Source organism: Oryctolagus cuniculus, chromosome 21, assembly GCF_964237555.1.
Source record: "Oryctolagus cuniculus chromosome 21, mOryCun1.1, whole genome shotgun sequence".
Taxonomy (NCBI): domain Eukaryota; kingdom Metazoa; phylum Chordata; class Mammalia; order Lagomorpha; family Leporidae; genus Oryctolagus; species Oryctolagus cuniculus.
In genome coordinates this window covers 24,132,798-24,149,319 of record NC_091452.1, presented here as the reverse complement: position 1 = coordinate 24,149,319, position 16,522 = coordinate 24,132,798, and the positions used below count along the sequence as shown (strand labels likewise).

Here is a 16,522-nt window from a genome sequence, read left to right as displayed (position 1 = left end):
GGTCTGGAATGTTTTAGGATTAATCCTTCTTTAAACCCACTCTTGAAAGTCATCTAGTGGGGCCAGGATTACTATAGTGTCTTAATAGTCTGTTACTTTTGAGATGAAGGTAAGTTTTCTACCGTCTTAGTACTCGGAGAGGTGAGGAGCAGCTAAATGGATGGTCAAGTTACCTGGAGAACCACCTTCAGGATGGGGAGTTATAGATGTTGGTTATCCACAGTAAGAGTAAAGTGAATTTTTGCCTTTTATGGAAAAGACAATGTGTTGTGATTACATGATGTCTAAGTTTTTGCTGGTTTTCTATTCATGGAAATAAAATTCTTAAGAATAGGTAAATTGCCAGATGGTGAGAGCCTGTTTTTTATTTTGTTTTGCTTAGAAAGCTTATTGAACTAGAGTATTTTGGGGAAGGTATTGTAGAAGTCACTTAGGTGAATTCTCACACTTATATAGTGAATTTGAAAGCCAGTTAGGTTGCTCAGCTGGTTGATAACATGGACTTGGGCAAAACATTCACTGTTTTTTTACATTTGAAGGCCATGTAGATGTTCATGGATGATTGTTTTGGATCTGTGGTTCTCAGTTGTGTATTTTGGAATGACAAGGCAAATTTGGAATTAGAGACTTTATGATAATCTTGGAAGACCATGAGCTGGACTTTAGAATTGGCGTTCTTGTTCCAACTTTGCCAAAGACTGTATGTGATAATAAACTATTAGTGACAAAGTTAATTGCTTCAGACCACTGACTGTTCTAAACATTTTGTAATTTTAGGACAGTCTCATGGAGGTAAGGTTTATTCCTATTTGGTATTGGAGAAAACTGAGGCCCAAAGAGATTAAATTACCTGCTAAGGATTAGAGTTGCTAAATGGCAGACTTAAGGTGCTAGGATTTAAGGCAAAAAAAAAAAAAAAAAAAAAAGGTATCTGGCCACAGTGGTTGGTCTTTTTGACCATTAGTCTATGTTGGCTCTAGTCTGTTTCACCTTCAAGGGCCTGTTTATTTGTTCCCAAAGTGAAGGGCTTACTTCCTACTTGAAAAGTTTTCATTTTAGTTTATCTCTGCGAATCTTCCTCTTTTTTTTTTTCCTTTTGCTGTTTTTATAACAGTAACAGTAAATGGACAGTGTTCAAGGCAGAGAAGCAAACTTGCACTTGTTTAAGGTGGAGTTGGGAAATTTTCTGAGTTTGACTTAACTGTTGAAATGGAACCACCTGCTTGTATGACTATTAAGGGTTGGAGTATCATTCTGGAAGCTCTGGAATTTCCTGTATGAATTTGACCTTTGAAGTTCAACTTTTGAGTGTGTCTAGTGATATCTGAAGAAAATATGAATCCTAGAACACCAAGATAAATTTTTTCATGACCTTTTTCAAGGGATTTCTTTATCATGGTGACCTGACTGGAAGTTCATTTTCAGAGGAAACTGAAATGTTTGAATTCTCACATGCTGTGACTTAATCACAAATAAAGATGGAAGATGAACCTTGGTGTTAAGTTGTTCAATAAGTCACCTTCAGGGAATGGAAGACTTGTCCTACAGTGTTGTCTTCTTTGTTAAGGTTTTTAAAACCGTTCTAGGATGTCTCACATCTGTGTTGCTGCCTTATTTTGAACTATGAAGGAAATGGCCCCTTGCTTACCTCCCATTTAATGTAGAGCATCAAGAGATCCCAGCCTACACGGGTGGAAGTTAGTCTGGTGCAGTGAAAGGACTTGGTGTTGGGAGCCAACCAGGCCTGAGTTGTCCGCTTCCTGGCTCTGTGCTTTGGAAGGCTAACTTTTTGAGCCTCAGTTTTTTTTCATCTCAGGTGGAGCTAATCTGACAGTGTTTATGAGGATTATGTCAAATAATCTTTGTAATTATCTCTGACATGATACACTGTCTAAGAGATGATGATGATTCTCTATGTATAAACCAAAAATTGGTGTGGTGGTAATTTGCTGTTCAGTGCTTGTCATTAGGCAGATACGTTCTTAGTAAATGCTGGAGCTTACATTATAGATAGTAAACATCTGTCATGAACCTCTTTTTTTGTATTAGGTCTGTGTCTATTAATGGTTATTATCTTGAGTACGTTAGTGTTAAGGTTTAAAGTTGGCCTGGCAAATTCTTGGTGATAACCTGAAAGTTTTTTAACACTGGTTGTTGCTGTTAAGAAATGATGAAAGAGTTTTTTTTTTTTTTTTTTAATGATTTATTTATTTATTTGAAACTCAGAGTTACACAGAGAGAGAGAGATGTCTTCCATCTGCTGGTTCATTCCCTAAATGCTTTCAGTGGGCAGGACTGGGACAGGCTGAAGCCAGGAGCTTCATCTGGGTCTCCCACATGGGTGCCTAAGCACTTGAACCGAACCACCTTTCACTAATTTCCCAGGTCATTAGCAGGGAGCTGGATTGGGAGTGAAGCAGCTGGAACACAAACTGGTTCCCATATGGGATGCCAGTGTTGCAGGCAGCGGCTTTACCCAGTGTGCCACAAATCTGGCCCCAGAGTTAGCAAATTTAAATAAAAGGTTTTTTTGTAGTAGGATTTGTAACTGCAGTTCCTAATGTCCAAGTGATACTGTTTTGCTATAAGATGCATATCTTGCAGTACTGCTGGGTTGTCTGATAGAGTAAAATGCCTGAGAATAAGATGACTACTTTTTATTTGCATTTCTTTTGACACTTAACAACATTGTGTTAACCATCTAATATTTCTGAATTTTTTTAAAGATATATTTTATTTATTTGAAAGAGTTAGGTAGACAGAGAGAGAGAGAGAGAGAGAGAGGAACGGGTCTTCTTCTGTCTGCTGGTTCACTCCCTAAACGGCCACAATGGCCGGAGCTGAGCCAATCCGAAGCCAGGACCTTGTGCAGGGGTCTACACACTTGGCCATCTTCCACTGCTTTCCCAGGCCATAGCAGAGAGCTGGATGGGAAGTGGAGCAGCCGGAGTCTGAAACAGTGCCCATGTGGGATGCCAGCACTGCAGGCTAGGGCTTTAAACTGCTGTGCCACAGCACCAGTCCCTCTGAGTTGTTTATCTCTATCTGAGGTGGATGTAGGGCTTCCATTTGTTCTGACCCAGAAGCCTGTAGAGATGTTGACTCGTTGAATTTACACTGAATATAAAATGATCACTCCAGAATTGCTCAGCTTTATTTTCTAGCAACTAAGGCAATTAACTTGTCAGTATACCTAGGATTGCAGCAGAAACTGTTGCTGTGTGGTAGGCTTGTGAGTGATCGATTGGTTTAAATTCAGGCTGACTGAAAATAGGGAGACCGTTTTCTGTACATACAGTTGAGATGTGCGGGAATTTGTCACTGGAAATGCTGAGCTGCAGAACTGTTTCTGCTGCTTACTCACAAGTGATATAAAAGACCACAGTCAGTTAAAGCAGAAGCAGTTTAAGAATCTCTCTTTTTCCAGATGGTTGATCTTTCTAGGGTCAAGCAGAGGATCTTTAAATCTGTGAAGAATTTATTAAGATATTTTGTTTATTCTGTCTCAAATGCTGGCTAGCAGTGAGTGCACCTTTAGAGTAATTGTTGAAAAACAAACATAGAAGATAGCAGTTTGTGTGTTTTTGATTCTTATGATTTGAAGAAATATTTAGAACTTTGACTTTAGCATCTGTAAGACCCATCATTAATCATCTGGAGGTCTGGAGTTGTCTCTGACTTAATGACCAGTTGTCACAAACAGCCCTTTTTTATGATGTGTACTGCCATGACAAATCTGTTGAATTTGTTGCTGAAAATGCTGAGCTGCATTTAGCTGCGTTTTACAGGTAATTTTAGTTTATCTGAAATTTACGTGTGGAACAGCATTGATACTGTGTAGAACAACAAAGACTATTTGGATTTTTTTAAGGTTTTAAAAGTGTAAGGCCCATTTCTAAACGTAATATAGAAAGCAATGAAAACTTACCCAGAGGTACCTTGTGATCCTTTTTTTTTTTTTTTTTAAAGATTTTATTTATTGAGAGGTAGAGTTAGAGAGAGAGGTCTTCCATCTGCTGGTTCACTCCCCAAATGGCTGCAATAACTGGAGTGGAGCCAATCCGAAGCCAGGAGCCAGGAGCTTCTTCCGGGTCTCCCGTGCAGGGCCCAAGGACTTGGGTTATCCTTTCCTGCTTTCCCAGACCATAGCAGAGAGCTGGATTGGAGGTGGAGCAGCCAAGACTTGAACTGGCACCCACGTTGGATTCCAGCGCTGTAGGCAGAGGCTTAGCCCACTGTGCCACAGCACTGACCCCTGTAATCCTTTTAGAGCCCTGCTTATTGGACTCTTTATTTTCTTTTTGAAAGGCAGAGATAAAGAGAGAAGGAGAGAGACCTTCCATCCGCTGGTTTACTCCCCAGATGGCTGCAATGGCTAGGGGCCCCCAGCTGAAGCCAGGAGCCTTTTCTGGGTCTCCTACGTGGTTGGCAGGGGCCCAAGCACTTGGGACATCTTTGGCTGCTCTCCCAGGCGCATCAGTAGAAAGCTGGATTGGAAGGAGAGTAGCTGGGGACACAAACCTGTGCCCACATGGGATGGCGCTGCTGCAGCCAGCTGGAGGCTTAACCTAAACCACAGATCTGACCCCAACTTACTGGACTCGAAATGTCTCACTTTCATGTGAAGCAGTCAGAAATATATATGACTGAGAAGTAGTTGCCATTTCAATTTTTGTTTTCCTTGTAGCACGGTGTGTCAGAATTATTCTATTGTTCACGTTCACCATTTTCATTACCAAAGGCCAGAAACTTCATTCTTTAACTTATTTATTCCAGAGTCAGCGAATTCCACTGTAAGTTATAGTCTCATTCGTAATATGGTTTTGCTCTTGTTTTATCCAGGAGCTAGACTTCTAAGATTCTTTGACTTAACATTAAAACCCAGATCCTTGTTGAAAATGAGAAATATTACAATAAAATTGGCAATAGTATTTCTAAGAACCCTCAAAGTTAAAATATGTAGAAAAATAATCACTACAAGTATAAGTCACAAAATGCCTGGAAGCTTTAGAATAAATGTTAATTCACTTTTAACTTACTTTTCCTTCTGTAAGTTAACTTAATTTTCTAGTTTATTTATCCCTATTTCTTTAGTGAGTTGTAGAATGCTTTGGTGTGCTTAATTCATAATTTGAAGAACTTGGCAAAGTGATGATTGTAGAGATTTAAATATTTTTAATTAAAGGCATGGCTGTTTTATGCAGGTTCTCTTAGAAATTTGGTAAGTAATGTAAAAAAATTAAGGTAATTAAGAATTGGATTTTAGAAAGATTTTAAAGTTTATTTTGTAGGTGGATTGGTGATCAAATTTCTATTTTTTTTGTTAGAACAATATTGTTCCTGCCTTTGGATTAGCAACAAATATATTCACTGATCTCATGGGGGAAATGTTCTTTCTCACATTACAAGAACTGGTAGTTTTATTTAATTCAAAATTTGCATTTGTTAAAGTTTGGGATACTTGAAGAGGAAAAACTGGTGTTCCTGGACGGTTCACTTACGGGTATTTTTATTTTATAAACAGCTGTCTTATAGCTTATTTAAAACACTGTGTTAAGTGATCAGAGAGCGTAGAGACAGGTTATTTACTTATGAGTTTTTAGAAGCTTTCACTTTTTGATTATTAGCTAAAACTTTGCATGTAAAATGTCAGCAGGAATAATGTGAGTATTAAAAATTGATGATAGTATATTGTGTTGATTTTGCATTTTCTCCAATCAGTAGTCAAGCTGGTTTTCTAAATGTTAGTGGTGGATATACATTACTTTTAAATGTAATAAGCACTATTACAGGAAACAGCGCAAATTAAAGAAAATATGTTAAATATGCTCCAAGGATAAGTTGTTAGGATTTCACTTTATCAATACCTGTAAATGATCTGTGAGGGAAAAAAGGAAAATCATATGCTTCTGTGTAGTTTTTTTTTTTTTTTTTTTTTTTTTTTTTTTAAGATTTATGTATGTATTTATTTGAATGGTAGAGTTAGGGAAAGAGAGAAAGGGATATTCCATTTGCTGGTTCACTCCCCAAATGGCTACAGTGGCCAGGGCTGAGCCAGGCTGAAGTCAGGCCAGGAACGTCTGGGGCAGGGCCCAAGTGCTCAGGCCATCTGCTGCTGCTTTCCCAGGAAGTTTAGGAGGGAGCTGGATGGGAAGTGGGGCAGCTGGGACATGAACTGGTGTTCTGCTGAAAGAAGAGAAAAGACAACCCATTTCCTGACTTCTTTCAGATTTGGCTAAAAATAGAACTTTCTCCAAATTAAAGAGAGGATTCCCAGGCCCTGTTAAACAGTTCTTTCTAGGAGGACAAGCGCTTGATGTGATCTCCTAGAACCTTTGTTAAAGTTAACCCCTGTGTGTGGAGGAGCCAGGGGTTTTTCTCCTCTGGGAGGCTGCTCAAAGTTCGGGTTGGCTAAATGCACAATTAGCATGTTATTTAGAACTCAACATACTGATGCATAAGTTGAAGTTACATTCTTCCTTTGAAATGTGTGGAAACTGACAGCTGGTTAGGCAATGGAAAATAAAACAGGCATTTTTCTAGGCAGAATTTAAAAGTGAAAAATACAGCTTGGAGCAGTGCGTGCATAGGAATTTTAATGTTTTAGGGTGGATTTCTCGACTAAGTGAAGTAATAAACTTTTCTGAGTAGTAGCAGGACTTGACTGATTCACACTTGGGGAAAATTAGCTCCGGAAACTCTTGAGTTGTGGAGAAGTTTAAATTTCAGTAGTAAATCGATGATTTTAGATTTTTTTCCTAAAATATTCTTAAAGTATATTTTTAAAAACACATATAAGTTAACAATAAAATGGACACATAGTTACACATATTTGTGGGATTCAGTATGGCATTTCAATTCATGTATGTTATGTGTATTGATCAGGGTATTTGGCATGTTTATAATCAGACATTTCTTTGTTTTGGGATCTAAAAACTTTTTTTAAGTATTTTATAACCTTGATTTTTTTTACTAGGAGTAATAGTTTTAATTAAAAATTCTTTAACTCTTAATCTTTGTTTCAGAACTACTCATGAATTCTTGTTTGGTGCTCTTGCTGAACTTGTTGACAATGCAAGGTATGTAGTCTTTTTTTTGTTTTGTTTTTTTGTGAAGAGATTTTTTTTAAAAGATTTATTTATTTGAAAGGCAGAGGCAGAGTGAGTGAGCGAGAGAATGCTTTCATCTGCTGGTTCACTCCCTAAATGCCAGCAGCTCAGAACTCCCTGCTAGTTTCTCACATGGATGGCAGCACGTGCCCTCATCTGCTCCTCCAAAGGTGCACGTTAGCAGAAGTTGGATTGGAGTCAGAGGCAGCCAGGAAGGCAGCACTGCAGGAGAGGATGCAAGGCATGACTCTGCTGTGCCCCAGTGCCGGCCTGAGGTACTTAGTCACCCTACGTACTTGGAGTCAAAACCTTTAGGTCACGTGACCTTTGCGCTGAAGACTTGAAAGACTTGTGCAGCAGCTGTAACTCTGAAGAGGCCTGTTATAGAAAAAATACTTTTATTAGCACATTAGTTCATTATTTGATTTATTTAGAGTCAGTTTTATTCTTTGTTCTAGCCCAAAAATAGCAAGTTTACCTTTAAGACTACCTTCCCTTGTATATTAGAGCAAAATAATTGTGAAAGGCAGAGGATTAAGATAGAAACTTAGGAACAAGTTAATGGGACAAACTATGATTTTAATTTGTGCTGTCAGGACAGTACATCATCTAATGTCTTTAAAACTGTGCCAGAGATCAGTATCTTTCCAAAATGTATGTTTTATTGTTAGAGACTCCAGTTGATTAAAGCATCTCCCATTGTTAGTAACTGTGCTTGGAAAGAATCTTCACTTTTTTTTTTTTTTAAGAGTCATTTATTTATTTGAGAGATAGAGTTACAGACAGAGCGGGAGAGACAGAGAGAGAAGTCTTCCATCCAATGGGTCACTCTCCAAAGGGCCACAAATGGCCAGAGCTGAGCCAATCCGAAGCCACCACCTAGGAGCTTTCTCTGGGTCTCCTATGGTAGTGCAGGAGCCCAAGCACTTGGGCCATTCTCCACTGTTTTCCCAGGCCATAGCAGAGAGCTGGATCAGAAGAGGAGCAGCTGGGACTCAAATTGGTACCCATATGGGATGCCAGCACCTTAGTCAGAGGCTTAGGCCTCTATGCTGCAGTACCAGCTTGGGATTTTTTGCATTTAAACCAGTGAAACTGCCTCATTTTCCTTGACTGCAGTTGGAAAAATTGTACTACACTATGTCTAACCCTTCTGATGACTAAATATGTACATTACAGTCTGGCTGGATTTAATGAGATGCCTCAACTTCTTTTAATGGTTTGAGAGGATAAGGTTATGGATCCAGGAATCAGTCTGCCAACTGCAGTGCCTGTGAGACTTGATTCATCACAAGTTTTGTTTTTTTCCTTAAAATCTTGGTAAGATGAAAACAGTGTACAAGTTATTACAACAGCTCTTTTATGATTATAGTCAAATAAAGGAAAGAAATATTTGAATCATTTCTTAGTGTGTAAAGGGAAATGCTCTTTACTGATCACTGATGTTTTCACCATGAAATCAGTGTTAAAAAAATGTATCATATAATCATCTTAAATACTTCAGAAGTAGTTCACGGATATATAAGGAAAATTGTCTAAAACTAAACCTTACAGAATTTTGTATCATTTCCTGAAAGCAAACTGAAAATACTAGGTATTCACTTAAATACTAGGCATTTTGGTGGTTGATATGTCATTCTCATTTAGATCTTGATTTTTTTTTCTTTGAATTTTAACAGAGATGCTGATGCCACCAGAATAGATATTTATGCAGGTAAGGCAGACTTTAGATTTCTTTCCTAATATCCAGCTCCTCTTATTGCATTTATTATTGTTCCTAAGATGAATAGCTTTTATGGGTTTGCTTATTTGATAATTGTTTGTTAGTAATATCCTATTTTTGCTGGAGTGACGGTAATAGTGGGAGAATTTGTAGTTAATTTTATTGGTCTTTTACTACTATTTTTTTTTTTTACTACTTTTTAAAAAACTTTCTTTCTGCCTGGTTCATTTGAGCCAACACCTTTCCTGGTCATTTGAATACTAAAAATTTGGAAGCAGAATAAAGGCAGACAGTTTTTAAATTTAGTTTTTTCTAATGTGATACGTTCTTCAGTCATACCTTATCTGAAGCCTTCTGAAAGGTTTGAGGTCATATTTTGAATAATATTGACTAGCTTCAGAGATGTCTGTATGTGACAATACCTGAGGGCTCCTCAGAAAGTCCTTGGAAGATGTGTTCTGAAAAAACTTCATGGTTTTCACAATTTTTTTGCACCAAAATAAACTTGTCTCTCTCTTTTTTAGATTTTTTTTTAAAAGGTAGAGTTACAGAGAAAGGGGGCCGGCAGGGAGAGAGAGAGAGATATCCTCCATCCACTGGTTCACTCCCCAGTCGGCTACAACAGTCGGGGCAGGGCCAGCCCAAAGCCAGGAGCCCGGAACTCTATTCCGGTCTCCCATAGGGGCCCAGGTTCTTGGGCCATCATCGACTGCCTTCCCAGATGCATTAGCAGGGAGTTGGATTGGAAGCGGAGGAACCAGGACTTGAACCGTTGCCCATATTGGGTGCCAGCATTGTGGTCATTTAACCATTTGTACCACAATGCCAGTCCCATAAACTCATCTTTAGAAATCTTTCTTAAAAATTTATTTATCTGTTTGAAAGGCAGAGTTATTGGGGGGAGGGAGGAGCAGAGAGGGAGAGAGAGGTCTTCTATCCACTGGTTCACTCCCCAAATGACCACAATGGCTGGAGCTGGGCCAGGCCAAAGCCAGGAGCCAGGAGCTTCTTCTGGGTCTCCCGTGTGGGTTCAGAGGCCCAAGAACTTGAGCCATCTTCTGCTGCTTTCCCAGATGCATGAGCAGGGAGCTGGATCGGAAGTAGAACAGCCATGACTGGAACTAGCGCCCATATGGGATGCTAGCACTGCAGATGGCAGCTTTACCTGCTATGCCACACCACTGGCCCCTTTCTTGAAATTTTTTATTCATTTGTTTATTTAAGAGGCAAAAAGATAGAGCCCCCATCCACTGGTTCACTTCCCAGATGCCTGCAGTGACCAGCTGGGGCTAGACCGGGTTGACACTGGGAGCCAGGAACTCAGTCCGGTCTCCTGTGCGGATGGTAGGGACCCAGCTACTTGCACCATCGCCTGCTGCCTTCCAGGATGTGCATTAGCAGGAAGCTGGCATCGGGAGCGCTGCTGGAACTTGAACCCAGGCACATCAGTGTGGGAGATGCGGATGTTGTTTAACTGCCATGCCAAATGCCTGCCCCGTCAGCTTACATTTTAGTTTGTTTTTCACAAATTTTCTGAAGTCTCATATAATTATAAAATAATCCCTCTTCATGAAGTTGTTTGCTAAATGAGAATATATAACTAAGCCATAATTCTCAGAACCTTTAATGTCATAATTATGACATATCCCCAAAGTTCTTACGCTTGATGGACGTTGGAGCAGAGAAAATTTTTCAGAACAGCTGAAAATCTGCTGTTCTTTAATTCTGAAAGCAGTTTGTTCAAAAAATGGCAAGACTGTTGAATATAGGCTACTTTTATATTTAAAAGAGACAGGAAAAAGGCACATTAGAAGGTTGTTAGAAGATGGTTCCTAAATTTTCTAACCAGGTGGAAGTGCCTTTCCAAGCTACAGTTTGTATTTTGTGTTTGGGCTTTCATGAGGCAAGGTACCTCTCAAAGCAGTAGTGGATATTTTAATCATGACACTGATGACAAAGGAGAGAATGAGCTTTTACTGCAAAGGGGACAAACCGCGATAGACATATCTATTTAGAAGAAGTGTTTAACAGAGGCTGGTGCTGTGGTGCAGTGGGTTAATGCCCTGGCCTGGAGCGCCGGCATCCCATATAGGTGCCAGTTCGAGACCTGGCTGCTCTACTTTTGATCCAGCTCTCTGCTGTGGCCTGGGAAAGCAGTAGAAGATGGCCCAAGTGCTTGGGCCCCTGTACCCGCATGGGAGACCCAGAAGAAGCTCCTGCCTCCTGGCTTCAGATTGGCATAGCTCCAGCCATTGTGGCCAATTGGGGAGTGAATCATCGGATGGAAGACCTCTCTCTCTGCCTCTCCTCTCTCTGTGTACCTCTGACTTTCAAATAAACAAATAAATCTTTAAAAAAAAAAAAAAGTGTTTAACAAAGATCATCTTGGTTCACTCCTACCGTCTTTAATACAGTGTTGATCATTAGAGACCAATAACTAGATCTTGAGGAAACAGTCAGTCCTAACCCGAACCCTATGTTATGAGGTGGTGTGATAAAGCACTAAGCATTTTGAGAAGGGCTTGATTTGATGAGGAGTCTTGACTGAAGCTCCCTTGGCTTCTCACATTTCTACCCTGGTGCTTTGTTAACATATTGAACAGGAGGAATAAAAGCAGTGGAAGCAGTAATCTTTTAACATTTATTTATTTTAAAGGCTGGGGGTGGGACATGGAGATGGAGACAGAGACGGAGAGAAAGATTTCTCATCTGCTGGTTCACTCTATAAATGTTCACAACAGCTGGGCCTGGGTCAGACCAAAGCCAAGAGCTTGGAACTCAATCCAGGTCTCCTATATGGGTGGCAGGGACCCAAGCACTTGAGCTATCACCTGCTGCCTCCCAGGGTGTGCATTCGTAGGAATCTGGAACTGAGAACAGAGCTAGGAATTCAACCCAGGCACTCTATACGGGACACAGGCACTCCAAGTGGCATCTTAACTGCTGAAACACATGCTGGCACCATTAGTAGTCATCTAATACTGTAAAGGTTTGTTAGTATCTGAAGGAAAGTATTATTTCCTATTCAGAAACTAGATTGATATTAAACTTGGAAATCTCCCCATTTTTTAAAGATTATTTATTTGAAAGAGTTAGAGAGGTAGAGACAGAGAGAGGTCTCCCATCTGCTGGTTCACTCCCCAGATGGCCGCGGCCAGAGCTGCACTGATCCGAAGCCCGGAGCCAGGAGCTTCTTCCAGGTCTCCCACGTGGGTGCAGGGACCCAAGGACTTGGGCCATCCTCTACTGCAATCCTAGGCCATAGCGGAGAGCTGGATTGGAAGAGGAGCAGCCGGGACTAGAACCAGCGTGCATATGGGATGCTAATGCTTCAGGCCAGGGCTTGAACTCACTGCTCCACAGTGCTGGCCCCTCCCCAAAGGTTTTAAACAGAAGTAGTTTGAAGTCACTACAAAGTTACATTTTAAGGACTATTTAAACCTAAGAGGACAGGAGAGGAGCCAGCCTCTCCAAGTGGTGAGGTGTGCATTTGCCTAAAGCGTTCTTGTTGGTTGGAAGCAGACCTTATTGTGCTCATCAGGAAACTGTAGGTTTTGTTTTCCTTAACTCTCTGGGACAGGTAGGGCCACTCTGGTCAGAAGGATCCCTTTTGTGATGCTAGAGTGATGGTTAATAAATAGGAAATGAGCTGGGGCTGCGGAGTATGAGGAAGAACCAGGCTGCCACTTTGTAGCAACCTTTGATACTTGATTTAACAGCTATGTTTTACATCTCTCTACTTGTTTCTCCAACTCAGTGGTAGTTGAATGGGGGGATGTCAGGCTTGGAGAAGCCAGACATGGCCATGTTGGAGGAGGCGCAGGTGTGGCTGACTTCAAAACTGGTTCTGGCAGTCTTCCAGAGCTGCCAGCAGGAACTGAAACACAGCTGCGAAGAAGGCAGTTTAGCTTTCCCTGTCTTGCTTCCAGGATGTATGATGGGAGGAGAAGCACGCCACCCTCCAGCCGTGTAGACTCTTCTCCACCCAGATCTCCCTCTCCATCCCATTTCTTTCCTTTGGAGTGATACTGTCACATGTTAGGAGGGAGCTCCGTGGTTGACTGTCTAAGGAGATGTATTTGATGATTAGGAAAGACTGTTTTAGTTCTCCAGGCTTACTGTAGTTCAGCACTTATCAAAGGGTAGTTAACAGAGCAAATTCTCAGGCCCCACCTCTACCCATGCAGTTAGACTATCCAGTGTGGAGCCCAGAATCTTTTTTTTTTTTTTTTTTTTTTTTTTTGACAGGCAGAGTTAAACAGTGAGAGAGACAGAGAGAAAGGTCTTTCTTTTCCATTGGTTCACCCCCCAAATGGCCGCTATGGCTGGCGTGCTGCGCTGATCTGAAGCTAGGAGCCAGGCGCTTCCTCCTGGTCTCCCATGCGGGTGCAGGGCCCAGGCACTTGGGCCATCCTCCACTGCCCTCCCAGGCCACAGCAGAGAGCTGGCCTGGAAGAGGAGCAACCGGGACAGAATCTGGTGCCCTAACCAGGACTAGAACCCGGGGTGCTGGCGTCACAGGCGGAGGATTAGCCTAGTGAGCCAAGGCGCCGGCCCCCCAGAATTTATTTGCATAGTTTCTTTGGTAATTAAAAAATTCTTTTACTTACTAGTTTTTCATTTGATTTGAAAGACAAAGACACACACACACCCACACACCCACATGCACACACACACACATTTCCCATCCACTGATTTACTTTCCCAGATACCTACAACAGCCAAAGCTGGGCCAGGCTGAAGCCAGGAGCTTGGAACACAATCCAGGTCTCCCACATGGGTGGCAGGAACCCAAATACTTGAGCCATCACTGCTGCCTCCCTGGGTGTGCATTAGCAGGAAGCTGGATCAGAAGTGCAGGAGCCAGAATGCGAAGCAGCTGCTCTGTTACGGAATGTGGTGTTGCCAAGGAGTGAGTTAGCCCATTGTGTCAAACACTTAACCCTCCTCAGGTGATTCTTGCGGGCACTGCATCTTCTCTAGTTAGTTTTTCAGCTCACTCCTTTTACGTCTACTCATCTGCTTCAGAGAGTAGCTGAAAGAGAGTCCGTTTTGACTGTAAGCTCTGTGAAGACAGTGCTCAGCATTGCGCCCTTCTCCCTGCTCTTGGCTGTCACAGAGCCGGGCTCGCAGGAAGTGCCCAGTAAGTAGTCATCAGACAGTGAGCTGCATAGGCATTACAGTCAAGTGAAGGTGGCGCTCTGCCTGTTTACTGAGACATGCTGCATTATTGCCTCAAAGCAGTGCTGCCTATAACTGTGCGCCTGGGTACTGCTGGCTGTTTGCAGGCTGTTAGCCACTGTGTAATCAGCAGATGTGTCTCTTACTCTTGTATGTTACATGAAAAAGCTTTGGAATGAATTCCTTAAGGCAAGAGGGATCCTAGGTCCATTGTTATGTGAAAGTTGAATGTTAAAACTGCTTGGGAGAAAAAAAAAAAAAAACTGCTTAGGCATCCTGTTCTGATCCGAGTTACTGAAGTGGTGTTCAAAGGATGCCATTAATCCTTGGAACTTCACTGATGCTTTTGGCTTGAACCAATATCTAGATCCTAAAGAAGGGTCTTCATGCACATTTTATGGCCACAGCGTATAGCAAATGGCTCTTGGCTGGATACAGAAAGTTGCTTTTGCCCTCCTTCGTAACTGACCTGGTTTCAATCTCCATAAGACACTTCATTTAAGTTGGGAAGCCTTTTTGCACATTTCTTGTAGATGTTCTTGCTTGCCACATCTCACTTGGATTCCCCAGGCTCTGATAAGGTACTGCCATGGGAAGGAGTTTTTTATTTTTTAGGTCTACCGATAGTACTATCTACCAATAGTAGAGATCCAGGAAGATCTTCATCCTTGAACTTTCAAGAGGCACTTGTAATGAATATTCAGCTTCCTGAATACTGAGTGATACTTAAAAGATCTCTGTGGTTTATAGCCCTTCTGAAATAGGTTTTAAATTACATTAACTGTTCTTTTTAACAGAAAGCAGTCACGACTCACTTGAATTTTTGGCCTGAGGGAAGGACAAAGAGCATTTGAAACTGATTTGTCAGCTTAGATAGTTGTACAGAGTTAGTGAACTGCAGCATGGAGGACATTATAAAACATCTGGTAGGGGTCAGGCTCCAAAGCAGGCTTGGACTTGTCCTATATAACTTCCACAGGCTGACTTCCTTCTAGTAGAAGTACTGCGTTTTCCCTCGTGATAAGCAGAGGACTATGAATAGCATCTACACTGGGGAGCTTAGCGTGGGTGGCTTGCATAGATCCCCTGCCTCTCCTGCTGCCTCACCTCCTCTATCGTGTGTCTGCACTTCCTGTGACGCCTAGACTGGTTTCTCCTTTTCTTACCCAGTCCTCATCATTGTGTCAAAAAGACTTTGAGGATGGGCATTTGGCACACTGGTTAAGGTGCTGCTTGGGATGTCCGCATCTCATGTTTGCCTGCCTGGGTCCTGGGTTTGGGTCCTGGCTCTGCTTCCGATTCCAGCTTCCTGTTCATGTACACCCTGGAAGGCAGCAAGTCATGGCTCAAGTGGTTGAGTCCCTCCCACACATGTGGGAGAGCCAGATTGAGTTCTGGACTCCTGGCTTCCGCCTGGCCCAGCCCTGGCTGTTGCAGGTGTTTAATCTCTCCCCCAGCGCCCTGGCCCCTGCTCTTTGAAACAAAACATAAAGTCACTTTGGAAACTTGTACAGCTCCTTTGCCCGTTTGGAAATCTGTTCTTTATGACTTGTTTGGACCCAGAGCACTTTGAGTTACCACTTACTGCTGCAAATGACGGCTGCTGAGAGAGGAGGTTCTTCTAGTTACTGGCACAGCAACCAGAGTCTGTTACACTCCCTTCCTGTTGGCTGGAAAACCCCGCCATGGCCACTGTAGATCTTCTTGACAAAGGACTGTTCCTTCTTCCAGTTAGGCAGGTTAGCTAGGAACCAGGCACCTTTCACATCACCTGTGCCATTATACTTGGGGAGAGCCCCTTTGATGACCTCTAGCTCCGCAGGGGATGCGATAATGAATACAGATAGCCCAGAAACTGCAGTTAGCCGGGGATGGGCACGTGCAGACACAATTGGTCTTCAGATAGCAACTGTCACCATTGTGCCCCTGCCGTGTCTGGTTTGATCACCATCTCTGAAGGCTACCTGAGACTGAATTCACCAAGGAGAGACCCTGTTGGTTTGAGCAGTGTTGATAAGGCACACCGTGGTACTTCAGTGGCTTGAGAGCTGTGGCACAGGGCAGAAGTGACAGTAATGCAGGCAGAAAGGAGAAGGCTGGCTGAGGTACGTTTGGCACACGCGCGTATTCAGTGGTGTTACAGATGCTGGCCCAGGCAGCCCCGCCCTCCTAATAGATTCTCTCAAGCGTTATGGTGACCTAGAAAGCACTGGAAGCATTGGAGAACCTTTGATGGGAATTCAGTCCCTCAAGGGCCCGGAAGCCTAACTCATACTGTCTGGGGCTGGTGGAAGCAGCAGCTAGGGTTGACCTGACTTTTGAACTCAGCTTCACACTGATCCAGCTTCCCATCATGCCCACCTTGCCACCTTCTAGTGGGTGACAGCCCAGTAATGGCAGCTACTTCTCTTACAGAAAGGCGAGAGGATCTTCGAGGAGGATTTATGCTTTGCTTTTTGGATGATGGAGCAGGAATGGATCCAAGTAAGTGATTAGACCGTAGTGATGT

At 42.3% G+C, this 16,522-nt stretch overlaps 1 protein-coding gene across 2 annotated transcripts in view; it reads left to right on the top strand.

Annotated features, from left to right (window-relative positions):
* The window catches only part of MORC2 (MORC family CW-type zinc finger 2), a 41,470-nt gene that overhangs the window by 1,912 nt on the left and 23,036 nt on the right, over positions 1-16,522 (top strand). For both annotated transcript variants that reach the window (XM_051826524.2, XM_051826523.2), the window contains exons 2-4: positions 7,026-7,079; positions 8,789-8,823; positions 16,429-16,497. In XM_051826524.2, the coding sequence (XP_051682484.2) occupies positions 7,026-7,079; positions 8,789-8,823; positions 16,429-16,497 (158 nt within the window). The remainder of the gene's footprint in view (positions 1-7,025; positions 7,080-8,788; positions 8,824-16,428; positions 16,498-16,522) is intronic.